General features: G+C 35.2%; 5 protein-coding genes across 8 annotated transcripts; 2 read left to right on the top strand and 3 right to left on the bottom strand.

Annotated features, from left to right (window-relative positions):
- Positions 1–254: 254 nt before the first annotated feature.
- On the bottom strand, positions 255–3421 carry LOC128887113 (pre-rRNA 2'-O-ribose RNA methyltransferase FTSJ3). The gene is made up of 3 exons (XM_054142613.1): positions 3234–3421; positions 834–3078; positions 255–745 (listed from the first exon to the last, which is right to left on the bottom strand). Exons 1-3 carry the CDS (start codon positions 3298–3300, stop codon positions 493–495), a joined length of 2565 nt encoding a protein of 854 aa, XP_053998588.1. The 5' UTR covers positions 3301–3421; the 3' UTR covers positions 255–492.
- Positions 3422–3712: 291 nt separating this feature from the next.
- Positions 3713–5630, bottom strand: LOC128887128 (26S proteasome regulatory subunit 8). The gene is made up of 6 exons (XM_054142651.1): positions 5444–5630; positions 5234–5378; positions 4717–5127; positions 4404–4630; positions 4062–4337; positions 3713–3973 (listed from the first exon to the last, which is right to left on the bottom strand). The coding sequence occupies exons 1-6, from the start codon at positions 5459–5461 to the stop codon at positions 3833–3835; spliced, it is 1218 nt and encodes a 405-aa protein (XP_053998626.1). The 5' UTR covers positions 5462–5630; the 3' UTR covers positions 3713–3832.
- A 647-nt stretch (positions 5631–6277) lies between these two features.
- LOC128887106 (zinc finger FYVE domain-containing protein 9) lies at positions 6278–14510 on the bottom strand. Of its 4 annotated transcripts, none has more exons than XM_054142598.1 (13): positions 13718–14510; positions 11266–13551; positions 11096–11175; positions 9750–9927; positions 9135–9353; positions 8936–9058; positions 8689–8853; positions 8466–8625; positions 7978–8393; positions 7654–7897; positions 7454–7574; positions 7154–7315; positions 6278–7031 (listed from the first exon to the last, which is right to left on the bottom strand). In XM_054142598.1, the coding sequence occupies exons 1-13, from the start codon at positions 13773–13775 to the stop codon at positions 6876–6878; spliced, it is 4368 nt and encodes a 1455-aa protein (XP_053998573.1). In that variant the 5' UTR covers positions 13776–14510; the 3' UTR covers positions 6278–6875. The 4 variants fall into 4 exon arrangements, with proteins under 4 accessions (XP_053998573.1, XP_053998574.1, XP_053998575.1 ...); XM_054142599.1 differs by having other exon boundaries at positions 9135–9326; XM_054142600.1 differs by having other exon boundaries at positions 9750–9864; positions 13718–14509.
- A 376-nt stretch (positions 14511–14886) lies between these two features.
- LOC128887111 (exosome complex exonuclease RRP44) lies at positions 14887–19250 on the top strand. Its single transcript, XM_054142608.1, has 14 exons — positions 14887–15089; positions 15236–15409; positions 15484–15641; positions 15729–15916; positions 15989–16215; positions 16290–16568; positions 16656–16940; positions 17011–17248; positions 17344–17602; positions 17693–17936; positions 18015–18235; positions 18311–18479; positions 18558–18833; positions 18929–19250. The coding sequence occupies exons 1-14, from the start codon at positions 15036–15038 to the stop codon at positions 19100–19102; spliced, it is 2946 nt and encodes a 981-aa protein (XP_053998583.1). The 5' UTR covers positions 14887–15035; the 3' UTR covers positions 19103–19250.
- Positions 19251–19719: 469 nt separating this feature from the next.
- On the top strand, positions 19720–24303 carry LOC128887117 (eukaryotic peptide chain release factor GTP-binding subunit ERF3A). The gene is made up of 7 exons (XM_054142616.1): positions 19720–20271; positions 20861–21048; positions 21140–21260; positions 21334–21796; positions 21885–22191; positions 22284–22716; positions 22864–24303. The coding sequence occupies exons 1-7, from the start codon at positions 20031–20033 to the stop codon at positions 22905–22907; spliced, it is 1797 nt and encodes a 598-aa protein (XP_053998591.1). The 5' UTR covers positions 19720–20030; the 3' UTR covers positions 22908–24303.
- Positions 24304–25706: the final 1403 nt, after the last annotated feature.

Genomic DNA, 25706 nt, shown 5'->3' with positions numbered 1-25706 from the left:
GCGGTGATATGTATCTATACTGATAAACCTTGAACACCGCTTTATAAATTGCATTGCCTTTTGGAACTTCTATGTTTATCGTATATGTATTTTTGCAAAACAAAAATAATCTGTATATTCAACTATAACTCAAAAATAATTCGATTACAAATTGGAACGCGATATTGCCTTCTATAACGTAATCACTAGAATAAATTTGGTAATAGTATAAATATGTTCAACCTATCTCGACTCTGTTTATGGACGCGTTTAAGTTGTGAACCGAATTTTAGTAAAACAATATAATTTCAATATAGAACATATTTATGTACAAAATAGTTTAATTTCGTTTATTGTGTAATAAACACAATAAACATTAATACACATGTATATACAGAACGCACTATATTATATACACTATTACAAAACATTGCAAAGTGACGTCTACTATACACCTGAAAGATGTTTGTGTGTTTTGTATTTTTATTGTTTCTTTTTTTTGCGTACATGAAATTATTTTGATTTCTTTCCTTTGTGAACTTTAGGCTTTCCTCGAGGTGGTTTACCGCCATGACTTTTCTTTCCACGTCCTTTAGTTTTTTCTTTTGCTTTTGCCGCACGTAAATCTTTCTTCATTCTGGGATCGACTATCTTGTAACGTCCTTTAACACCAGCGGGTCTCGCCGCTTTCTTTTGTGCCATATGTTTCTTTGCCACAATATAAGTAACATCTTTCTTCGGTTCTTTATGAGCTTTCTTGTACAGCCTAAAATAAAAATGCAAACAAGTATACATAAAAAAACAATCTACTATCTATTCATTATAAAAAATAGTTGACAGAAAATTATACTTACGCTTGTATTTGTTTCGACTTCTCTCTGTCGCTGATATCTGTGTTGTCCATAATTGCTTCCACTTTTTTCTTTGCTTTGTCTAATTTACGCATTGCTCGTCGCTTTTTCCTCGCCTTTGCTTCTAATACTTTTTTAATTGGCCTAACATTCACATCTTCTACTCGCTTTCTGTACTCATCGACGAGTTCCTTAGGTACAGGTGCTTCTTTCTTCATGTGCTTTTCTTCATCTTGCACAAACCAATCTGGTAACTTTTCATCGTTAAACGCATATTTGTTCCAAGCTGAATCTACCAGATCCCTTCGAGTTTTCTTACTTTGAACTAATAATGACCCTAATGCTAAATCTTCTTCTGACAAACGTTTCTTCTTTATTGGCTTTATACCATTTGTCTGTGATACTATTTCAAAACCATTTTTGCCACCAATTTGAGTTTTTTTAACACTATTTTTATTAGTAGCCATCATTTCCTGCATGTCATAATCAGAATTTGTATCTTCGCTATTATCGTCATCGCTACCATTGCCATCGTCGCCATCTTGTTCTTTTATAACTTTCTTCTGCATACTTGTGTTTTCTTCTTCGTTATCTTCCCCTATTAAATGTCCACCTTTTTTCTTGTACTCTTCTACCATTTTATCTAATTCAAAATCTTCATCTTTTTCGTTTTCTAAATTCTTGAATACATCTTTTTCAAACCATAATTCTGCTTTGTGAATTCTTTTAGTCTTCTTATCCCTATGATCTAAGTCAGTTAACAAAGGATTTTCTGAATCCTCATCCACGTTCTTTCTCTTTGCAAATCTTTCATTTTTATCTTCATTATCAGACTCATCCAAACCTAAGCCTGATTTGTCACTATGAGAGTCATCATCTGATGAATCACTTGAATCTTCTGAGTTGCTATTCTCTGTTTTATAATACAATCCAGAGCTATCCAAATGTCCTTCATCTTTGTTATATGTAACTTTTTTGGCTTTTCTTTGCCCTTCATCCGAATCTACATCACTTTCTGCTACTACATCAGGATTCTGATCAGTTACATTTTCTAACTGTTGTAATGTCTTAATCTGTTTCAAGCTAAACATTTCGTCTCCTTCCAATATAGGTCCTTCGTTTCCTTTATGTACCATTTTTAAATTCAGACGTTCATTTAACTTTTGTCTTTCTTTATTAACTTTTTTCCTCTTTCGCTTAAGGTCTCTAGCTTCGTCGGTTCGAAGTTCCTCGATTTGTTTCATAATTTCTTCATCTTCCAAATCTTCTAGTTCTTCTTGAGTCATAGGTACTTTTGTTGACTCATCCACCACATCTTTTTCTGCATCTTCTTCTACCGGTTGTTTTTCTTTCAAACATTCCTTCATTGTTTTCCACCAACTAAGTAAACGCCGCAAATCCTTTTTACCTAATACTTTAATATCTTTACAACATTCCTTTATTTCCTTGGTTGTCTTCTCGTGACTTGCTATTGTTTCATCATCGAAAACAATTTCAGAAGCATTCTGCAATGCTTCCACAGCACTTTCATGTGATATAAAATCTTTAACTGATAACTTATGATATAAAGTATAATCGTTTTCTGGATAGCCCTCTGCTTTATGTTTCTTCGTTACCGGATTATATACATTCAGTTTATTTGTTGAATCTATCTCTAATTCAGAAAAAACATATTTTGGATCTAAGAATTTAGGATCTAACTTGTCTGGAGCAATATAATATTGACAGACAACAAAAATTTCAGCAGATTCTGATCGTGATGCTTGAGGTTTAGTTGCATGTACTTTTTTAAATAACTGTTTCAAAACCCAAATCAATGCATGATAATCTTTTGATCGAAAAACTTTTGTAACAAACCATCCTCCAGGCCTCAGAAATTGTGTTGCCAATTTCAGAGCAGCTAAAGTTAAAACAATTTGTTGATATGCATCGTGGAGCCAGTTTTTTCCAACATTTGGTGCTCCATCATTCAACACAACATCAGCTTTCCATGTCTTTAATTCACGAGATATTGAAACACGACATTTATCTGTCGTGATATCTTCTGTTAAACTGATACATCCTGGGATTGGTTTTATGGGAAACAAATCTACGCCAATGACTATGGAAGATACTGGCATATTCTGCCGGGCGATTTGCATCCACCCACCAGGAGCTGCACATAAATCTATGCATACTCGAGATTTTTGTAAAAATTCAAACTTTCGATTCAACTGAATCAATTTGAAAGCAGCACGTGATCTATAACCTATAAAATATAACCTGTGAGGAACGTGTAACACAACAAACATAGAAGCTGGCAAGCGTTTTTAATTTATTGCTAAATATTTTATTCCATAACTTTCATCGAATTAATTATATTGGAAATATTATATAGTCTGTAACAAAAATATTTCCACTTACCGGTTTCCTTTGCTAGGTGATAATATTTATCCCTTCGTTGTTTTCCAATTTTCCCTTTTTTACCCATGTTGAACTATAAACAGCCGTACCTAATTAGTGAAAATCAATTATAATAAATAATGTTGAATTACTAAGGAACACATGTCGTGCGAAACCACATGCGGTTATTACCATACAAGAGTTGACAAGAGTGGGGACTGGTGGGGACAAGCGGGGATCAAAGAAAGAACAGGTTTTCCTTCTCGCTTCTGAAATCAGTTTTGCTAACAATCTTATGCGATTGTAGTTCGAATATTTTGGCTATTCATGTTTTGAGGAAGCATATAAACATTCTAAAAAATATTCAAATAATTTCAACCCCAGACTGTTAGACACCCACACCTTTAATTTGTAAATCAGTGTTAAAATAAATCTTATTGTAATAATAACCGAAAATTCTCAGGTGAAAAAATTAAAGTATTTCTTAAACAAAAAGTAAATTATTCTTTTGTTCTTATAACTATAATCTTTATTTCTCATACATATTTCAATTGAAGTTACATGGAGTTACAAAAAATGCAAACAATATAGAAATAATGAAATACAGAAAGTACAATCAATTACTTCCATAACTTCTTGATCGACATATTCTTTTCTGAATCCTTCTGCATAACTTTTGCCACAGCCATTTCAAAATCTTCTTGAGTAACGTGAACGCGACGTTCTCTAAGAGCGTACATGCCAGCTTCTGTACACACACCCTAAAAATATGAGAACGTAAGAAAGATGACTAAAGAATTCCAATCTTTTAAAACACTCCATTATTTCTGCAGACGTAATATTAAATACCTTCACTTCAGCCCCTGATGCACCAGGCATAAGTTCTGCAATTTTTCTCAAATTAATACCACGAGTTAAGTTCATTTTTCTCGAGTGGATCTTCAAAATATCGAGACGCGCTTCCTCATTTGGTGGCGGAAATTCAATTTTACGATCGATACGTCCCGGTCTCAATAAAGCAGGATCTAATATATCAATTCTGTTTGTTGCCATGATAACTTTTATATTATTTGTTGCTTCGAAACCATCCAATTGGTTGAGCAATTCAAGCATAGTTCGTTGAACCTAATTAAAATTTTTATTAAGTTTCAATGAACTCCTGAACTTTAAAATCCAAAATATAAAACATACTTCGCTATCTCCTCCAGATCCCGATTCAATACGAGAACTTCCAATTGAATCTATTTCATCCATGAATATTATAGATGGAGCATGTTCTCTTGCCATTACGAAAAGTTCACGAACCATACGCGAACCTTCGCCAATGAACTTTTGTACTAATTCAGAACCAGATACACGAATAAAGGTACATTCTGTATGATGAGCAACAGCTCTTGCCAATAAAGTTTTCCCTGTACCTGAAAATAAATGGTAAATTCATTTATAAAGTATCACGTTTTCTGATAAGAAATAAATCAGCATTTTCTTCTGATTATTCATCTACCTGGTGGTCCATATAAAAGAACTCCTTTAGGTTGAGCAATTCCAAGAGCATCAAATAATTCAGGATGTTTAACAGGTAGTTCTATAACCTCTTTAATTTCCTTAATCTGTTTATCTAAGCCACCAACCATTTCGTATGTAGAATCTGGTACTTTCTCAACCATCATAAGAGAAACAAGTGGATCGACTTTATTTGGTAAGATTTTATGCAGAGTATAACTTTCATTACGCAATGCAACTCTTGAATTTGGAGTTACATCGTTGATATCAATGTTTTTGTCAATATCCACAACAAATTTGCCCTCAGGATGCACTTTAACCAAGACTTTCTTTTTATCCATTGGTTTGACAACTTCTCCAACATATGATCCTTGTTCTTGAAGAAGTTGCAATTCCTCTCGCAACATGCGCACTAGTGATAATAACAATGTTTTTAGTATAAAAAATATTAAAAGCAATGAAATAGAAATTATTGATTATAGTAGATGTGATATATAGGTATAAAAAGTAAAGCATACCTTTCGCGTTAAGCTCATTACGTTGCGCTTGTAACCTCCTTAAATTTTGACTTTTCTCTGCTACAATTAACTGCAGCTCTTCGATTTTGGTAATGTAATAAGGTTTAAAACCTTCTCCCTTCGCAGTCTTTTCATCTATTTCCATCTAAAGTGTTTAAAAAATAAAGAATTGCCCGAAATCTAATATCGAGTTCAAATTAACCCACTTACCCTATTTGTGAGCGTCATTTTCGCACTCACTGCTTATAACCAATTGCGAATAATAATTACTTTTGTTTTATACTGCCATTTACTTATAATATGAACGCTAAGTAATAATTAAAAAAGTCAATGCTTGTATTCTCTGTTACCGTAATAACTGCTTGTCACCGACTTCTATACTCAACTCGGAAGTCAAATGGTCAATCATTTACGAGAGTACATCGATATCGAATATCGATATTATATCGACTGTTGCGTTTCCTTTGTATCGAATTATGGGATACGTATACTGCTACGTTCAACTTCTAGAAGTACTTTGCATAAATAAAATCATGGAATTCAACAGAACCGAAACGATAGAGGATTATTGGAGATATTCCTTAGCTTTATTTAGAGTGCGTTATTGTTAGTTTTACAATATACACATTTATGAATACTAATACTGGTTTTATTACTAGTGGCGCCATCGGTGGTAACACACTTAAGTTTGTAGTGAAAATAGTTCTCAATGTTCCTACTAGATTTCGCCACTAACTAAAGGATCGATAATTATTATTACATAATAATTATATTCATAAAAATGATAAATTTGATATATTACCTTAACGTCACAATATGTCTTTCAACTTTTTCAACTTTATGTGTACGATTGCATATAAATTGTTTAATAAAGCTAACAAACAAATATAATTTTTTGTTAAACAAAATTGCACGTTTCCTTATGTCGTAATTGGACTACTTACGTTAACTTCATCTTTGCTCATACAATCTCTCAAAGCCCAACATTCCAGCGAATTTCTTTCAATTATTCACCAGAGATAGTTTCGATCTCTTTAAAACGCATAGAGATTAACAAAAACTATTTTATTTATCAAGTTAACACTTCAAAAAAGTACTATTAACTATCATTATACAAATATTACACGAATAACAACAAAACGTATATATTTACATAATGCAAATAAAAAATGATGGTATCTTCATTCGGCTCCAGCCACAAAAAGTTCCTAAAATTCTTTATACAAAACAATACATTTATCGTCAATGTTTTCGAATAAAAGACAATTATAAATACAGAATTCGATTGCCACACCCCAGAGGAGCGAGGCTAATACAATTTAAAGCAAATGTGAGTATGTACCTTCATATTCAGCAGTTACTATTTATATTTGTGTATTAGTAGTTATTTTCTTGTATCTTTACTGGACATGATTCGGTACATTTTATGATGTACATATAGATAAGCGCTTTTGTGTCGTCTATGTATGTGGTTAGTATTTAAATAGAAAATATTTCCCCCTCGTTTCAGATCATCTATTTCAATAGTTCCACGAATCCTTAAATTGTACATGGCGGGTGTACAAATGTTGCACGACAATATGCGTGTCAATATTTTGTTCGATGAAGATGTTAACAAAACAGGAGTAAACAGGGACAAGTCTCAATAGTCGAGTATGTAAAAAATTAATTCAAGCACCGTATGTGTATCCTGACTGCTTTGCGCTGCTTTATGCAGAACTTGAATTAATTCGTTGTCCAAACTGTTCATGTAGATCGGTGGCAATTTCATACCTTCACTACCAGCTTCATAACCCACCTAGTGTTATATTACAACTTCATTATACGTTTCTTTTTAAATTTCAGATGAGAGACTATTCCAAACTGCTAAGTGCTATAGAATTGCTTATCGTCATTATTATATCATATCAAGGAACTCACGTTATCGGGATGAATGGTAGTTCTTACGCCAAGTTTCATTAAACCAGCAGTAGCTAGAAGGTCTAGTAGCTTCACCAAAGCTGTGCACGTTGCTTTCGCTATATTTCCGGATAATTTATCTATATCCACTGGATCGTGAACCCCGTTCGGATGATCATCAGACTTTGAACAGAAACAGTTTGAAATACATTTATTTAATGACATTTTGATCTATGAGAGATAGTTCAAGAAACAAAAATATTTTTACGCTTGATAACATAAGTAGGGCGAAAGTAAAATTATATTCGTCGCTGCGCATACCTTAATAATAAATACTTCCCTCCAACAAATAAATCTGCTTGTTCCCTTGCAATGGATACTTTTACGTACTCTAATCGATGGAATACCATCCATTGGTTGTCCATCGATAGGACTTTTAACTCTAAAATTAGATAACGAATTCAAATAGTTCGCAGTTAAAATGAAAAATGAATCGAAAAATTAACTGCCGTGACATTTACCCTACGTTGAAGTTTACATCGTTTTCGACCCATTTTATGTTTACTGTTTCGTCTGGTTCGGGTGCTCCTTGTCGACCGCAACCAATAGAAAAATCTTGCATGTTTCTGAGAGCCGCCTTTAAAGCCTCCATTTTTTCTGGCATTATTTCTACCATCATTCCATCCTCCACTATACTTGATTTGGCCGAGAGACCCATCGACGATTTTAACGCGCCGTTGATAACGATAAAACTCGTTCCTGTCACTGAATCGATTGTAAGGACTAATTAGCATTTGAAAATACAATTAATCCTTCACTACATTCGTTATAAATCAAATACGTACCTGTTCTTGGTTTGTTCGCGATACTTATCGCTTGCGTTTGGTAATTGCTTTCGTCGCCAGTGTTGGTTTGTATGCAGACTAAGTGCGAGTCGGCAGCCATGCTGAAATTCGAAGCATACGCTAGCACGTGGTCGTTCGAATTGTTCAAACCTTTGATCACTTGATCGTATCGATTCTTTGGGAACATCACATCCGTTATTCGATTCCTGAAATGTATAGTCAGTCCTCTCACGGTAGGTAACGTGTACCCGAAGTTTCGAAAATCCGCTAACACTTTCATAACAGTGTGTCCTATCTCAAAGTACAAGGCATCACGAAATCGCACGGAGAATAGCGGGCAAGGATAGTTGCGATATTCCGCACCAATTCGTAGGACAAGACGCAACGGAAACACTTTAGCCCACGGTGTTTCCCACCTAAAACGATAAAAAAAAATGCGAATTATGTAAATGGATAATCGTTGTATTGCAATTTTTAATGAAACAAACCTGTGCACCAGTAAACCCACTAGGAAAGGGGCAGGAGGTAAAACGATCTTTTGTAAACATTGAAACGTTTGTCGTATGAAAAGAAATCCAGCATGTTTCCGAGAACCCAAAAGATTTCCTCCATGATATCTCGAGAATCCCAACTCGGAGACCGTGTGTCCTGTATCGATGATTTATTAAATTATGTTGTAAATTCGTTAGAAATAAACATGCAAAACGATACCTGCGATAGCTTCGAGATATAACTCGTTGATGAAAATAAGGAGGTCCTTCGGTATCTGGGTTTCATCGGGCAACGTTTCAATTAACAGTATTACCTCGTCTTGTCCTACGCAAGCGAGTCCTTTCGATGTAACGTTCCAACATGTTTTATTTACGCAGCAATTTACTAAAAATGATGCATGGAATTCGTTTCGTTAGAAGTACTATCAAATTAATACCTGCAATAATTACTACCAGTTTACGCTTACAATTTACTATCTTAACGTAGGCATAGAGATTCCGATTAATTGCAAACATTACTGGTGGCTCGCAATCATTTTTTAGTGTTTTGTAGAGAAGATCCTCGTCTGTTACAGGGTGGTATGATACTTCTGTAAAGTTAAATAAACTTGTATAACGTTATGTTAAAGCAAAACATAGTTATCTGTCAATAGATCTATTACTTACGTCCTTTATGTATCGTTACGGTTGGCGGAAGGGCGTTCGGTTCGTGTGGCACGTAACTTTCAGTGTTTGGATCCAAATGCGGCAAGTTCTGCCTCTTGACAGAAGTACTCGGCACCGACGATCCAGGCGTCGGTATAATCATGCTCGCCAATTTCCGGTACGGCCGTTTCAAGTCCCACGACATGTCTAGTTCTGTCAGGTCACAGCCAGGCCTTATTCCTGTGTTTTAGTTATAGGTGCATAAAACCAAAACAAACAGGAAGGAACAGGGCCATTGACGAGGTGAAACGTTTCAGGGAGGCAAAAAAATAATATCGCACACAGATATAGGAATATAACGTCAACTCAAGAAAACCAAAACTTAATGCAAGGTGTATCAGGTTCAGATTAAAGTGTAGGGTTGCTGTATCTACGATCTCTACAGTGTTACGTGTTAATTGTCTAGTAATTAATTATATTAAGTTTAGAAAAATATGATACTTTCTATTGTTAGAACAAAATGCAATTCGAGTGCTTGAGCAACTGTAAGTCTTAAAAATCAAACATACTTCACTCTTTTTGCAATGAATAAATTTAAACATCATTGAATACAACTTGAATATAACTTTTACCTACCATCGCTAAACATAACAGATTTTGAAACTTCAGGCCTGTTCTTTGTACCACCTTCTCTTTTAAGAACTCCGACGGGTACCATGACCGTAGGCGGTGGAGCCAATCCGCCAGATAACTGTTGCAAGGGTGGTATAGTTGAACAGTACTCCATGGGATTATTTGGATTAGGCTGTCTCCCCTATAACCATTTCTCGAATACTCCTAACATTCACATTTATTTCTTCATCCAGTAAACACAGATTGCACACACAAAATAATAGAATGTTCCTTTATTGCATTTAATTATGATCTGTATATTTTATTCATACGATAATCATCCGATCGATACTTTGTTATTTAGAAATATTCGCTTTACGATAAAATTTTATTTAAAGAAAATGTTTGAAAGTCCTAACAAAAAAATAAAAAATATTAGCAGTAAACAATCAGTAACATAATAAAAATTCAACGACATTTAAGTATTAAACTACAAATGATCGCAGTTAGTATGTTCGCATAACTTAATTACTTCAATCGCGACAATTTTCTGTTTACTGGATATTTCTTGCAACTAAAATATAAAGCAGACAAGTAACTCTTCGCAAATAATGCTAGTTAAAAAAAAAGCATGCCTTATATTTGTAATACGAAAATCAATATCTAACAAAAAACGAACCAGAAACAAATATTTATAACATGAAAAAAGAACACAATGCAAACAAATTGAACGTGCTACTACAATCGTATCATTCTCGTAATTTATAAGTATCAATTTTAAATACTGTGAATCAGTTGAAACATTAGACATTTGATTCTGTTTTATAATTGTGAGAAGATTGTAAAGTTTCTGTCTTAAATCTAAATTCATCTACGAAACGATGTGAAATAATAAGAAAGAAGTATTCAACAAATTGTTATAGGTGATTAATAATCTTATGCTAACATTTAGATTAATTTAAGAAAAAATGTTTTATTTAAATGTAATTTATGATATATGAGCTTTATCATTTTCTTCAAAAATTTGATGCAACTAATAACTAAATTAGAGATCTTTTATTACCAATAGAAACTCAGGAATTAATAAACAAAAGAATATCAAATATTTACATGAAATAAGAATCTAATGGAGTTATGCAACCAGGCAGCAAGGAATGTAACATCCTATGTTGTAATTCTCGTAAACAATTGAATTAAGTTAGTACAATAATGGAAATAGTAAATGATCGACAGTAATAATTCAACGCTTTATTAATAGAAAATAAATGTGACAAACTACTGATAGTTAATATTTACTATTAGAATTTATGGGTCCATACATGAAAAAAATACACAGCAATCTCTTATAAAATAATTTGCATTCAACGTACCTGAGGTGAATTGATATCATTGTTACTCATGCACGTTGAATAACCAGAAGTCCATTCTCCCAAACCTTGTTCAGTTTCAGCTGCAAAATAAAATTTCCGTTACTATATTCCCTTTTTCCTTATACAGTTAACAACGTTCTAATAATCAAACGTTATATCGTAGAAATTACCTTTGGTGAGAAGCTGATAACAGGAAACGCAAACGCGGGAGTCAATGTTTCCCTGATATTCTAATTTATATTTCATACTACAGCATTTATTACATAAGACTTTTCCACACGCGCGACAGTGATGTCGCCTTTTGATTACTGTAAATTTTACATCGCAGAACATACAACTGGGTGCATTGCTATCTGGAACCCAAAATGGGGGTTGCTTTCCCAAAACTAAACTAGATTCTGGTAAGGAATTGTCTAAGATATCTGGCAAAGATCCTTGATCTTCTTTCATAGCATCGACATCCGATTGCACTTGACCAGATGTATCGCTTGTAGAACCAAGTGTCGGATGTTCGCTTGTATTATTTGTTAAAACGATATCCAAAGTCTGAGGACGCACTGGCTTCTCTGATTCATCGCTGGTATCGCTTGTATTTGATCTTATGGAAGCCTCCACAGATTTAGGCATTGTATCGTCATAATGCGTTATCGTATTACTTTGTACTTTTATTTCGGATGATATCGAAATGCTTTCTTCGGAATTATTATCGATGTCGCTTTGCATTTTTAATTCGCAAGCTTGACTATATTGCCCAAAATTTTCTTTCTGCTCCTTTAATTGCGTTTCAGTTCTATCGTTAGTCAATGATTCTTGATTTATATTTAAATCATATGTACAATCTTCTCGAACGTCCTTAATACTCTCTGTATTAGATATAGATCCGCTTTCTAACGTTACATGAATATATTCGTGTTTTTCCTTCTCATCATCGTCTATATGCGATAATTCGAATTTTCTACTGCTTGTATTATCTAACACGTCGCTACGTTTATCTTCTTTCGCTTGATCGTTGTATTGTTGTTGATTCTGTTTCTCTAATAAATCAGTCTGTATTTCTTTATTTGTATCTTCTTTCGTATAATCAATTACCGAAATATTTTCTATTTTCTTGCTTAATTCTTCCTCTGTTGTCGTTGAAGGTTCTATAATATTTTTCAAGATTTGAACTTCGTTCTTTTGATCTTGTGATGTACTTTGCATTGTATTTTCTAATACAGTTTCGTGCTTGTTATTTTCTTTGTTTAGCGTATCTTCTTCCTCTATTTCAGCTAAATACTTAGTCAGTTCCTCCTCTGGTAAATCATTGATACTACTGAATCCAAGTGGTTTATGTACTAGATTTGAACTGACTTTATGTTTATCAGTTGTAACAGAACATTTTACATCTAACGGTTTACTTTCTTCCGATTGTGTTACAGACTTCTTTTCGCAACTAGTCGCCTGAGCGCCATGAAGATATTCAAATCTCGAATTATTCTCTCTGCTTACGATATCAATATTTTCACGCACCCGATCAAAATTGAGTTTACTATGTAGTTTCTCGTTTACTACTTCTGCATCGGTACTTAATCTGTATGTTTCGGTTACCATTGTGTTTCTAGAGAGTTCAGATTCATTTTTTATTTCTTCATAACTTGGTAAATGAATATTTTTTACACTATCTTCTTCGATATTCGATTCACGCGTATCGGGAAATTCCGATGCTACGGATACCGCGACATCATGTTGACTTGAAATGGAAGCTTCTTTACCACTAATAATCGTATTGCTTCCTTGTTTAATCGCTGTACTTTCGTCTGTATTTTTCACAGAACTTTGAATTAACCGAGGTGCTTCCCTATCGTGGCAAATAGGTTTAGATTCTATATTGGATTCTCTTTCTTGCTCGTCTAACGTAGGGTGAATACAGTCCGAACTTCCAGGCGGCGCGTTTATATAGTCGTTTAAACTACTGAATACATTGCTAACACTGGGTTTGAGATTAAATTGATTCAGTTTTTTATCATACCTATTGTCAATCTTTGGGCTACTACTACCATTTTGCTGTTTTTGAATTAATTTTTGCGATATGTCGTTATGTATCGTCAAAGGAACCTGCTCGGAGTTATACGGCGGGACAATTTGTTTTTGTGTCAATTTATTGTCGTTTGCGCATTCTTGCATATAAAAATGATTTACGCTGTCCAAGCTATCTAGCGACGTTTCATCTTTAGTATAGGTAAGAGCATCAGGAATTACGTTCTTGTCTTCGACACATATACTCCTTCCAGCCGTTTCCTGTGGATCCTTATACCTTTCCAAAGGAGATACCACATCCAATTCTTTGTTGGCTTTTCTAGACTCTATCAAATGATAATTATAAGGTTTTAAATCCGATGGTTCCAAGTTACTCTTACTCGCAGAAGACGATGCACTGTTTGCAGAAGGATTAACAGATGCTATTTGCTCTGCACAATCTGAAAGATAGGTTTATTATATTATTCGATAGGAATCTATAATAAATAGGACCAATAATTATAATAGCATTCAATTTGAGTTTGGAGTACAGATATTAGATTTGAAACTGTTTACAAACAAAGATATGGTTATTCGTTTTCTATGAAAAAAAAAAGAAATTCTCACCTTCATTAAATTCAAAATCGTCGAGAACTTTGTCCAAATCAACGGCAAATTTTTCCATTGCGTCGTTAACGTTGTTTACACTGATCGCGAGGTCATTTAACACATTCCTTTGGAGCTTCTGATAAATTTTAAATAAAATTTCATCAACTGAGCAACTGTCGGGACGAAACGTACGACGTAATTTTCAAATTTCTCGCTGACGATACGTCGAGAACGTATACCGCGGAACTCCAAACGACAATCGGTTAGTTACATCAGCAACACGACATTTTCGACGATTTGATAAACCGCCTACAAGTCATTTCTTGTTATACGAATATCCTTGCGTTTGGTGTTCTAGATCAGCGCAGTGTGTCTTTACGAATTGGTCCCTTTCGATTATCCATGACACGCAACCGTGACATCGGTGGAAGAGGTTTTCATTGGAGCCACGCGTCCGAGAAAACAATGCGTAACAATCAAAGGAACGATCATGAATCCTCGATCATCACGTGGATTAATTGACAGTGGAATAAACGATCATGCATGTTCGCGCAATAGTTGCTCAGAGAACTGTCATTCTACCATCACCTACGATTCCTACGTGCGAGCGCAGTGACGAACCTTCTCTCCTATCGATAAATCGAAATTCACAATCGCGTTCTCGATCGATCGACTAATTTCGTATTCAGAAATTTTATCACACTCGATAACAGGCGATTTTTCAACGACATAGAATATTATTCGAAATTGGTAAATTTTTTTTTTTAATAATGATTTCACCGATGAGTAATTACTGTAGTGGATTGAGTCGCACTTGGTAACAAAAGAAAAAAATGCCGAGACTCACGTGCTTTTGGATGTGAAACGATCTTTAGTCGTTATAGTCTCTACATATTTAGAGCCTGAGCTGTCACTAGAGCTGGCTACGTAATTTACGAGGCCCTTGCTCGAAAAACAGGAAACAAGAAAGCTTTTTCAGTTAAAGATATTTTATTGCTTCTGAAGCATAACGGTAACAGCGGTAGACGAGTACATAAATTTACAAAATGAAAAAAGTAATCGTGGAATAAATTTGTAACTCTATTACTATGTCAATGGAAATAGGATCGTATGGTAATATAGTACTAAATTTCTTTAACTATGGTTACTTTTAGTTTTTACAGTTTCCTGCCATGACGATGCATTGATATTTCGTATAATGGAGGATTGGATCCACGTGTAGTGTCTGATCGTTTATGTATATACATGTTCGAATTTAAGAGACGCTTTTTAGTTTTCACAGGAAAGCGGGTGCATCATTAATTAAACATCCGTCTGTGTAATAAAAATAAGCAAAATGTTGAAAACAAAGGTTTTCTTTAGAAAAACAAAGGGAGGAAAAGTGTTTAAGGTAATATAAACAGAGTTAGGGCTTGACATGTTTTGATTGACATTTAAGCGATGCCCAAGATCAAATACACAATTCATTAATTACAATTTGTCATTGCTGAAGGTAAAAATGTCCGAGTATTTACATTTTCTTTTACTTTTTCTTAGACTGTCCGTGAACACTACCTCAGAGATGATATCCACTGTGGTTCCAAAGCTTGCGATAAATGTCTTTATAGAAATCGAAATATTATATTAGACGACGAAGATTCAGGTGCTAAAAGTTCTAGACTACCATATCCTTATTATCTTTTATTGGATACCAATATTATTTTAAACCAGGTTAGAATAATCTTACCACATTTTAATACCATTACTAATTTAATCATAATCTACTAATTCATTCATAATTTTAGATTGACGTTTTACAAGAAGATGTTATTTCCAATGTAATAATTTTGCAAACAGTGTTGGAAGAAGTAAGACATAAAAGTTCTAATGTATATAAAAAGTTAAAGGATATAATTAGTCACACGCATAGGAAATTTTATGTATTTGTTAACGAACATCACAAGTATGTTTAAACTTTATTTATTCCACTTTCAGAGTGGCATTTCTATCTTATGTATTATTGTAAATCATATTTTATAATTTTGTGTAGAAATACTTATATAGAACGTAATCCTGGTGAAAGCCCAAACGATCGAAACGATCGATCTATACGAGTCGCGACAGGATGGTACAATGAGCATTTAGCTTCTAACAATTGTAATATTAAGACAGTACTATTAACAGACGACGCGCGAAACAGAGAATTAGCAGAAAAGGAAGGGATCCCTGTTCTTTCAAGTAAAGCTCTTTTTTTGAAGTTGTAGATAAATTATAACCTTTATTTCACTTTATGCTATTGTTACTTTTCAGTGGAGGATTACGTGGCATCGTTGGAAAATGCAGGCTATTTAGTAGATAAATTATGCAAACTAAGTTATGGCTCGGAAAACGAAGGCAGGGAAGTTTTCCCTTGTCACCTTGCTCCAACACAACTACACAATGGTATAAAAAAGGGGGAACTTATGCAAGGAAAATTTTCAGCATCGAGAGAAAACTTTTTAGAGGGATACGTAAATACAGAAGGAATGGAAAACTCCGTGAGTGCTTACTTGTCTTCTATTATTATTCATCTCGACTAAATATGTCTTCAATTACATATATTTTGTTGTAGGTTTTGATCCAAGGTCGAAGCAACCTTAATAGAGCTGTTGATGGCGATACAGTTGCAATTGAACTTTTACCAGAAGACCAGTGGTCATCTCCCAGTGATATTATTCTACAAGATGAGGGAGAAGCAGACGCGGACGATATTTTAGAAACAGAGAAAGTGTTAGATAAATTTGTTTCTTCGAACAAAATGCAAAAAACTCCAACTGGAAGGATTGTTGGTATCATTAGAAGGAACTGGAGGCAGTATTGTGGAATATTGCAGCCTAATAATGTTGAAGGGGTAATTACAACAGTTGTAATAATTAACTTAAATGTCTATTATATATGTACTATTTGTATATCATAACCTTGTTTTGTATTTAATTAGAGTATAAGTCATTTGTTCGTCCCAGCCGAACGAAAAATACCTAAAATAAGAATCGAAACCAGACAATACAAGGTGTTGAGTAAACAAAGAATTATCGTTGCTATTGATTCGTGGCCGCGAAATTCTAGGTCTCCTTTGGGTCACTTTGTACGAGCATTAGGTGAAATAGGAGATAAAGCAACTGAAAACGAAGTAATACTATTAGAGCACGATGTCCCGCATAGTCGATTTTCTGATGATGTTCTTAGCTCACTTCCAAAAATGCCTTGGAGCATCACGGAAACTGTATGTACAAATAATGCGACTAAAATAATTAGATATATATTTTGATCGTATATATCTTTTTACGATACAGGACTTGGAAGGTCGAGAGGACCTTAGACATTTAGATATATGTTCAGTGGATCCGCCAGGGTGCACAGATATCGATGATGCGCTTCATTGTATAGAATTGCCGAATGGTAATCTCGAAGTAGGTGTACATATCGCGGACGTAACACATTTTATTAGACCTGGTACAGCATTAGATAAAGAAGCAGCTTTACGAGCTACGACTGTATATTTGGTTGATACAAGGATTCAAATGATTCCAGGTAAAAATAACTTCTAACTTTCGAATATACATTAATTTTTTCATTCGTAATATATGTCGAATTTTACAACGTAATATTAAAAATAATGATTGTAGAATTGCTCAGCACGAATCTCTGTTCCTTAAGAGGAAACGAAGAACGATTAGCGTTTTCCTGTATATGGGAAATGGACAAGGATACAAATATAATTAATACGAGATATTGTAAATCTGTAATTCGTTCGCGAGCAGCTATGACTTACGACGAAGCTCAGCTAAAAATCGATGATTCCACTCAACAAGATTCAATCGCAAAATCGTTAAGAAACCTTAATAATTTAGCAAAACTATTAAAGAAGAAACGTTTAGAAAACGGGTACGAAACATGGCGTTCCAATAATAAATTAGTTTGTTTTTCAACGATTGCGGTACTAATCGCGTTTAATTGAATTTGTTTTAATCGTAGCGCGTTAGTGTTAGCATCTCCGGAAATCCGTTTTCAAGTTGACGATGAAACACACGATCCCATCGATGTGGAAGCGAAAAAAATTAAAGACACTAATTCTATGATCGAAGAATTTATGCTGCTAGCAAATATTTCGGTTGCTAAAAAGATCGTGGAGGAATTTCCAGAATGCGCAGTGTTAAGAAGACATCCTGAGCCACCGCCTGCTAATTTTGAGCCTCTTATAAAGGCTGGAAAAAATCAAGTATGGAAAACTTATTCGAAGAAGAATCAAATACAACTGTTTTGCGTACAATGATAATAACTAATAATTTTTCAACAGGGTTTCACTATAAACATTAATAGCGGCAAAGAATTGGCAGAATCTTTAGACAAGTGTTACAAAAAGGACAATCCTTACTTCAATACTATGCTAAGAATACTTGCCACACGGTGTATGATGCAGGCTGTATACTTCGTTAGCGGTATGCACCAACAAAGCGAATACTTCCATTACGGTTTAGCATGTCCAATCTATACCCATTTCACCTCGCCTATCCGAAGGTAAAAGTCCAAAATTAAAAATGAAAGTAACTTAAATAACGTGATTTGAATATTTTTATTTATTTTATCATGTAGATACGCCGATGTAATGGTTCATCGTTTATTGGCAGTTTGCATAGGGGCTGACGTGACTTATCCTGATTTACTGGACAAGAAGAAGAATCACGCGCTTTGTCACAATCTAAATTATCGAAACAGAATGGCTCAGTTCGCTGGCCGTGCATCGGTTGCACTTAATACACATGTTTGTATTTGTTACGCTTTCTTTAAATTTAAGATTCAATTGCATTCGCGCTAACAGTATTACTTCTCATTTTTCCAGTTATTCTTCAGGGGTAAAATTCAAGATGAAGAAGGTTATATACTTTTTGTACGTAAGAACGCGCTACAAATACTGATTCCTAAATATGGATTAGAAGGAACGTTGTATTTGAACGATAAGAAATCATCCGTATCGTTCAAATACCATGACGAAGATCATTCGCAAACTTGCGGGGACATCGTATTTCGAACGTTCGATCTTGTTATAGTGCAAATAAGTTTGGATAGATCTAATGTACAGCACGAGAAATTAGTATTTAAACTTGTTAAACCATACGTAAGTCTATCGCAATGAATCATATCAAGTTAATCGTTATTACGTTAAACTCTTTACGTTTTATTTTAACCGCTTGTAAAATTATATTTGAACAGATCCCAGGTTTCAGCATTCCTTCAGGAAACACAGAATTTTCAGACACTATACAAGAACAAAGTACAAAAGAATTGTCGAAACGAAAAATAGATGTAGCGTGTATAGAAAAATCATCGGATGATAGGGCTCAAAACGAAGGAAGCAAAAAGAAACGAAGACGGAAGAAACGATAATGTGATATTTTGATCTTTTGACAGATTTTTTTTCCGTATGTTTTTGTATATTGTGTGTATTAAATATAAAGAAAAATGAAGTAAGGGACCTCTGTAAATATTTTACTCGACAAATATAAAATTTAATTAACATACGAAATAATAAAAACTCCTTGAACCATGTTTGTTCCCCTCGGTAAGAAATGAATAGTTCTAAGAAAAAAAGTATTTGTATTCTTATGATTGTATACAGACGTCCACATATGCGATTTAATCATAACTTGATAAAGTGTTATGTATTTATAACGACTTGTCAGTGTGTCTATGTGCATACATGTATATCTGCATACTAGTGTTAATTAGCAATATAACAGAACTATAGGGTCGGAAACATCGACGTTGGAAGATATTCTTATCTTCATGAGAGAATGTAACGTCGTGAAAACGAAGCTTCTCTTTGGCATATGTTTTTTTGCGGAACCTCCACGCTATCGCAGACAGTTTTTGGTGTTGCGCCAAGAATGGAATTCGCGGTACCAACATTATCGGTCGCGGCTAGAGATATTTCAGGTAAAATTGGAATTGGGAGAAAAAAAATTAAAGGTCGTTTGTTGTGCCTCCGTAATTCTCTACGCGGAAATTTCTTTTCGTGGCGGCCAGTGAATCGACGAAGCGCGCGCTATCGAAACTCAAGAACGTTCTTGAGTTGAAAGTTGGTGTTTTGATGTTTGTAGTTCCGGCGAAGTGGAGCAACGAAACAGACCACGGGGGTCGCACGCGGGGTACCGATACGCGTGTTACGGTGTGCGCGGATATCGTAAATAATTATTTTTTTAAGCCCCGTCCCAATTGTAATCGCGGTTATAATTGAAATCCTGCACGTAGCGTAGCGTGATTTCTGTGTACGATTAATATACGAGGCCGGCTCGACTACCGAACTCTGTTAAATATGGCGAACAGTGTAGCTCCAGATTCGTGGGAACAGCAGGCGGACAACGGAGACATCGCTCCGCCACAGGATAAGTCCATAGAGAGCAAATTCTCGACCCTGAATGTGAACGCTGCGGAATTCGTGCCTTCATTCTGCATTCATTCTTCACCGCAGAACAGAAACGCTGCCGACAGTTCCTGCAATGTCGCTGTCATGACGAATACTGTAACCACCTCTATGTCCCCTGAAATACATCATGGTTAGTCATCAAACAGAATTCAAATTGATCTTGCAGCAACCCCCTAGAAACCTTTTTAGACTTTTTCCTCAAAACAAATCTACCATCAATGCTATTCTTCCTTTACCAACTGCTTCGACTAACCCCTGTTGCTGTGTCCACATGTATGGCTGTTTCTGAAATGGTTCTTGATAACAAGTGGGAGACACAGAGATTGTCTCTAAACTCGAGCACATGTGTATATACTTGTATCGAATCGATGTAAGTAACTGTTACTTTATTAAGAAATCAAATCTAAGAGAACGCTCCGATGTAAGATGCGTGTCTCAAACATCGATTAAAGACACCAAGATGAAATACAGATATCATTTTAACAGATATTTTCATTTATATAGTTACTCCCACTCGTATTCATACTCTAAATTACATTGGCATTTAGTATCACATATTTATTATTACACTGACTTGTTTGTATCTACAAAGCAGTTTTACATTTTATTTATTAAGTATATAATAATAACCACCATTTGTTATGAAAACTACAAAAAAATTCATTTAGAATATTTTCTGAAAGCAAATTGCTTTATAATTACTTTTGTAACCATTACAGGCAATGCCACTCCAGCAGTTCTACCAGATCCAGTGGGCAGTCGTGTGGAGGAACCACCTGCCGGAGGAGGGGCTCCGCCTCCAAACGTCACAGATCAAATAAATATTAGCCCCGAACATCAACCAGCCGATTCTTGGGAAGAAGCGGCAGTGGATGTGGATCCTCTCATACCTTCCGAAAATGAAGAAGTACGCTTAAATTGTTTTGCTTTGAACATTTAATATTTAACAGATTTTTTTTATTAATTGTGGGTGATTTTGTTTCTCCGTACTGTTTAAGGGTGACATTGAGGAGGACGAAGAAATGGTTGTTAAAGTACCTAAAAAAAAGCCTGTTAAAGTAACGGAAGACACTAAGAGTAAAAAGGAACATGTTAATGTTGTTTTTATAGGACATGTTGGTAAGTAATGAATTTGATAATCGATAACTTATCAACAAAACGATAGACAGATTTATGGAATTGTATATTTCAGATGCAGGAAAATCAACGATCGGTGGTCAAATAATGGCATTAACTGGAATGGTTGATAAAAGGACCTTAGAAAAATATGAAAGAGAAGCTAAGGAAAGAAGTAGAGAAACGTGGTATTTGAGTTGGGCGCTAGACACGAACCAAGAGGAACGGGAGAAGGGAAAGACAGTGGAAGTTGGTAGAGCGTATTTTGAAACCGAAAGAAAGCATTTCACGATTTTAGACGCACCTGGTCATAAAAGTTTTGTACCCAATATGATCGGCGGCGCGGCGCAAGCCGATCTTGCAGTTTTAGTTATTTCCGCACGAAAAGGAGAGTTTGAAACGGGCTTCGACAGGGGCGGTCAAACGAGAGAACACGCTATGCTGGCTAAAACTGCTGGCGTTAAACATCTGGTTGTGCTAGTAAATAAAATGGATGATCCAACTGTAGAGTGGGACGAGGGAAGGTACAACGAGTGCAGGTGTGTAATATACGACTTGCATGTGTACGAAGATTAAGAGTAAGAAGATTTTACAATTTTTAAATCCTGCTATCGCTTTGTTATTTAGGGACAAAATATTGCCGTACCTTCGTAAACTGGGATTCAATCCTGCGAAAGACCTTACGTTTATGCCAGTTTCGGGGCAGCTTGGTATCGGTTTGAAAGATCCAATACCAGAACATCTTTGTACGTGGTACTCTGGTCCACCATTCATATCTTTCATTGATTCTTTACCCTCGCTTAATCGTAAGAACAACGGACCCTTCATCATGCCAATTGTTGATAAATATAAGGATATGGGAACAGTGGTGATGGGAAAAGTTGAAGCTGGAGAAGCAAAGAAAGGACAGTCGTTGCTTGTTATGCCGAATAGGGTAAGAAAGACGATAAATCCTTTCGTTTTCGTACACGCTGTTCGATTATTAATCGATAACACGTGTCTCATATACTTTGTCGTGTTCCATAGACGGCAGTGACGGTGGATCAGTTATGGTCGGACGACGAGGAGGTGACATCCGTTGGTCCGGGAGAGAACGTAAAGATTAAGTTAAAAGGCATCGAAGAGGAAGATGTTAGCCCCGGATTCGTTTTGTGCGATAACAACAATCCGATAAAAACAGGAAAAGTCTTTGATGCGCAAGTTGTTATTTTGGAGCATAAGAGTATCATTTGTGCTGGATACAGTGCTGTGATGCATATCCATTGTGCCGCGGAAGAAGTTAGAGTGAAGGCATTGATTTGTCTGGTTGACAAGAAAACAGGCGACAAGAGTAAAACCAGGCCGAGGTTCGTCAAGCAAGATCAAGTGGCAATAATGAGAATCGAATGCGCGGGTGTCATATGCCTTGAAAGATTTAAACTATTTCCACAGATGGGACGTTTCACCCTCAGGGATGAAAGTAAGTATACATTTTCATTTTATATAACTTCGTATCGCGAGCGTCGAACCGTTCGCGACTTTTGGTCTTAAAATAAGCGGATATTTACGAGATCCAATTATAAGCGCACGCTAATCGAACTAACCGGTTTTATCCTGTAATTTCCAGATAAGACTATCGCAATTGGTAAGGTGCTGAAAGTGGTGGAGTAAAGTTGCTCAACTGTGACCACAGATTGGGATTGCTAATCAATTTCGAGAACGACGAATAATAACGCAAGAGACGCAAGCCGAACACAGTACGCACGAGAAAGAAAAAAAAGAGTAAACGGAATCGGCGGCAAGACGAACTATTCGCGAACTACTGTTAATTGTAACATACACTCATCTACACAAGAAGCAAAAAAATGTTCTACATCAAAGAAAAGCACATACATCGTATGCACAGACATGTGGGTTGGGGTTTGGGGTTACTGGGGGGGGCGGGAGGGTATTTATAACCTGAAATAAAGAAAAAAGCAAATAGATTTGATTATATAGATTAAAGGAGACAAACAACTAAAAAAAAAAGAATAAAATAAAACTCGAGAGCGCGTGTTCCTTCTATTAGGTAAGTCGAACGACAGCACTCGCAGGGGAGTTAATTACAAATGGATAATGATCAAATGATGAACGGTGTCTCCTTAATATTATAAAACACGATATTTTTATTCTTCTGAGGTGTGAGACATTAATGAGCGTAAGGAAGACGATACCGATTACCGAGATAAAAACTAAGGAAAATATTATTAATATTATTATAATTATTATTGAATAATTATTATTACATCGGTGGTAAAAAATGAGAATGAAAAAGAAAGCAGAAATTTATTGAATAAATCAGCCAGATAGTGTTACACAACAATTTATAAATATAAAAATTAATATTATTATTATTACTATTATTATTATTATGATTATTATTATTATACTGTTTCTTATTACATTGTCATTAAAAACAAATTTGCAGCAAAATTGTGCTTTTCTAATTTTGATAAGATAGTTTCATGTGTATGATTGGTTGATTTGCTTTTTCTTGCACGTACTGTTTCTGTTAATACGATTCGTGTTTGATGGCGCCAAGGTTCGTGTATTGTATCGATGTACTACGTGTCTATAACACCAGATGTTCTTACACTGTGCTTCTCCAGAAGAGTTTCGATGATTTATAGCGTTATAATGCGATAAAGAAAATTAATGTCGAGATTTAACCGAAAGAAGTTAATATAGAGAATTTTCAAAGCAGACATTTTGTGAGTGCTTTCTTTACACGTTATTTCTGCTTTATCGTCTTTGCTACTGGTTTCTTTCTACAGATGTTCGATCACATCCGCGCGTCAGTCGTCCTCTTTTGTTTTTTGTTTTTCTCAAAATGATCGTTGAAACATTTATCATATTCTAACATTTTTTCACGTTTTCTAAGAAACGAAGTGTACTAACAACGCATTTAAAAAGAGTCAGTTCTTATTTCTGCAAATTTTTCAACAACACTCATTTTATGGGTTGTTATACTTTTGAAATTGTTAATATAATATCATCGCAATTGGAACATTAAAACAGAATGTTGATACTTCCTACTTTTATTTACCTTTTTCTTACTTTTTACACAATACACATATCCGTGTGAAATACAATGCGCTTATTGTATTGTTTTTTTTTTCCTAACAATTCAGAACACGTGATCTTCGCCGCTTGCTTGAAAATATGATTGAAGCAAAGGCCTGACAGTGAGCTAAACTGTATTAAGTTGCCTAACTTTTAACTATCGACGTAATTCATTCATAAGCTCTCTTTGTTATGCTGTGGAATCGTTATAAATAAATGAATATATATATATATAAATATATATATATATTATAGTTGCAGGACACGCAAGGACAGTCCTATGCGTGTTGGCTATACATACATATATCGTGTGTAGGTTTATTACATTTTATATAAGATTACTAAAAGTTTATAATAAAAATGGTAAAAGCTTAACTACACTTATCATTGAGGATCCGGTGCTTGTACGCTAGTATGAAGAATCAATTTGTTCGTAAATGACGAACTGCGAAAAGTTGTTCTTTCAGTCTTGCGATAGAGCATAAAAAATTGAATCAGTTTTAAATTGACAGCTTTATTTTATCTCGTACCATCGAAAAGTTTTACCTAATAAATTTAAGGACTGGTTTCACTTCTTTACAGTGAATTTCCGTCTAAAACAAAAATTGTTTTCGGGATTAAAGTGCTGAAAAATATAAAAACTATTTGATAAAATAGGTTTTACTATTGGCGCTATTTAGATGTTTTTACCGACATAAAAACTATTTTTACTACAAACTTGGGCGTTTTCCCATCGATGGCGCCACTTACACTAGATCACTCGCTATCTAGCGGCTACAGTGTGAACTATATTCACTACAAACTTGGGCGTTTTCCCACCGATGGCGCCACTGATACTAAAACCGGTATACAGGGTGTCCCAAAAATGTTGTAACACCTTGAAATGGATGGTTCGGGAGGTGATTTGAAACAACTTTTTCCTTAGCGAAAATGTTGTCCGAGGCTTCGTTGAGACGATATTAACGGAAAACACTGACCAATCAGAGCGCGCGTATACCGTTGAAGCGGCCGCGGTAGCGAAGGCTATGCGCTAGGCGGCTGCGTCAATGTCCTTCGATGCACGTCGGAGTCACTTGTCCGCGTACAAGCGCGTCCGCCTAGTTCGTAGTCTTCGCTACCGCGACCGCTCCAACGGTATACGCGCGCTCTGATTGGTTGACGTTTTCCGTTAATATCTCCTTAACGAAGTCTCGGAGAACATTTTCGCTAAGGAAAAAGTTGTTTCAAATCACCTCCCGAACCACCCATTTCAAGGTGTTACAACATTTTTGGGACACTCTGTATACATGTCTACATTTTTATTAAATACTTTTTATTCAATTCTATCATTCAATTTTCCCTAACCAAATTCGTAATTAATTTCCTTTT

This window comes from Hylaeus anthracinus, unplaced genomic scaffold (genome assembly GCF_026225885.1).
Source record: "Hylaeus anthracinus isolate JK02 unplaced genomic scaffold, UHH_iyHylAnth1.0_haploid 11985, whole genome shotgun sequence".
Lineage (NCBI taxonomy): Eukaryota > Metazoa > Arthropoda > Insecta > Hymenoptera > Colletidae > Hylaeus > Hylaeus anthracinus.
The sequence above is the reverse complement of the archived record's forward strand: the minus strand, read 5'-3'. Positions and strand labels throughout refer to the sequence as shown.

Coding starts and splice junctions, on each gene's coding strand:
- LOC128887113 (XM_054142613.1), bottom strand. CDS start 3,300: ATGGGTAAAAAAGGGAAAATTGGAAAACAACGAAGGGATAAATATTAT. Junction 3,079..3,233: donor TCACCTAGCAAAGGAAACCG/GTAAGTGGAAAT, acceptor TATATTTTATAG/GTTATAGATCACGTGCTGCT. Junction 746..833: donor AAGTCGAAACAAATACAAGC/GTAAGTATAATT, acceptor TTTTTATTTTAG/GCTGTACAAGAAAGCTCATA.
- LOC128887128 (XM_054142651.1), bottom strand. Junction 4,338..4,403: donor GATCTGGAGGAGATAGCGAA/GTATGTTTTATA, acceptor AATTTTAATTAG/GTTCAACGAACTATGCTTGA. Junction 3,974..4,061: donor CATCAGGGGCTGAAGTGAAG/GTATTTAATATT, acceptor TCATATTTTTAG/GGTGTGTGTACAGAAGCTGG.
- LOC128887106 (XM_054142598.1), bottom strand. CDS start 13,775: ATGGAAAAATTTGCCGTTGATTTGGACAAAGTTCTCGACGATTTTGAA. Junction 9,928..11,095: donor ATGATATCAATTCACCTCAG/GTACGTTGAATG, acceptor AAATGGTTATAG/GGGAGACAGCCTAATCCAAA. Junction 8,854..8,935: donor CTACGTTAAGATAGTAAATT/GTAAGCGTAAAC, acceptor CATCATTTTTAG/TAAATTGCTGCGTAAATAAA.
- LOC128887111 (XM_054142608.1), top strand. CDS start 15,036: ATGTTGAAAACAAAGGTTTTCTTTAGAAAAACAAAGGGAGGAAAAGTG. Junction 16,941..17,010: donor CTTGGAGCATCACGGAAACT/GTATGTACAAAT, acceptor TTTACGATACAG/GACTTGGAAGGTCGAGAGGA. Junction 18,236..18,310: donor TTCACCTCGCCTATCCGAAG/GTAAAAGTCCAA, acceptor TTTATCATGTAG/ATACGCCGATGTAATGGTTC.
- LOC128887117 (XM_054142616.1), top strand. CDS start 20,031: ATGGCGAACAGTGTAGCTCCAGATTCGTGGGAACAGCAGGCGGACAAC. Junction 22,192..22,283: donor TGCTTGTTATGCCGAATAGG/GTAAGAAAGACG, acceptor CGTGTTCCATAG/ACGGCAGTGACGGTGGATCA. Junction 22,717..22,863: donor TTTCACCCTCAGGGATGAAA/GTAAGTATACAT, acceptor TGTAATTTCCAG/ATAAGACTATCGCAATTGGT.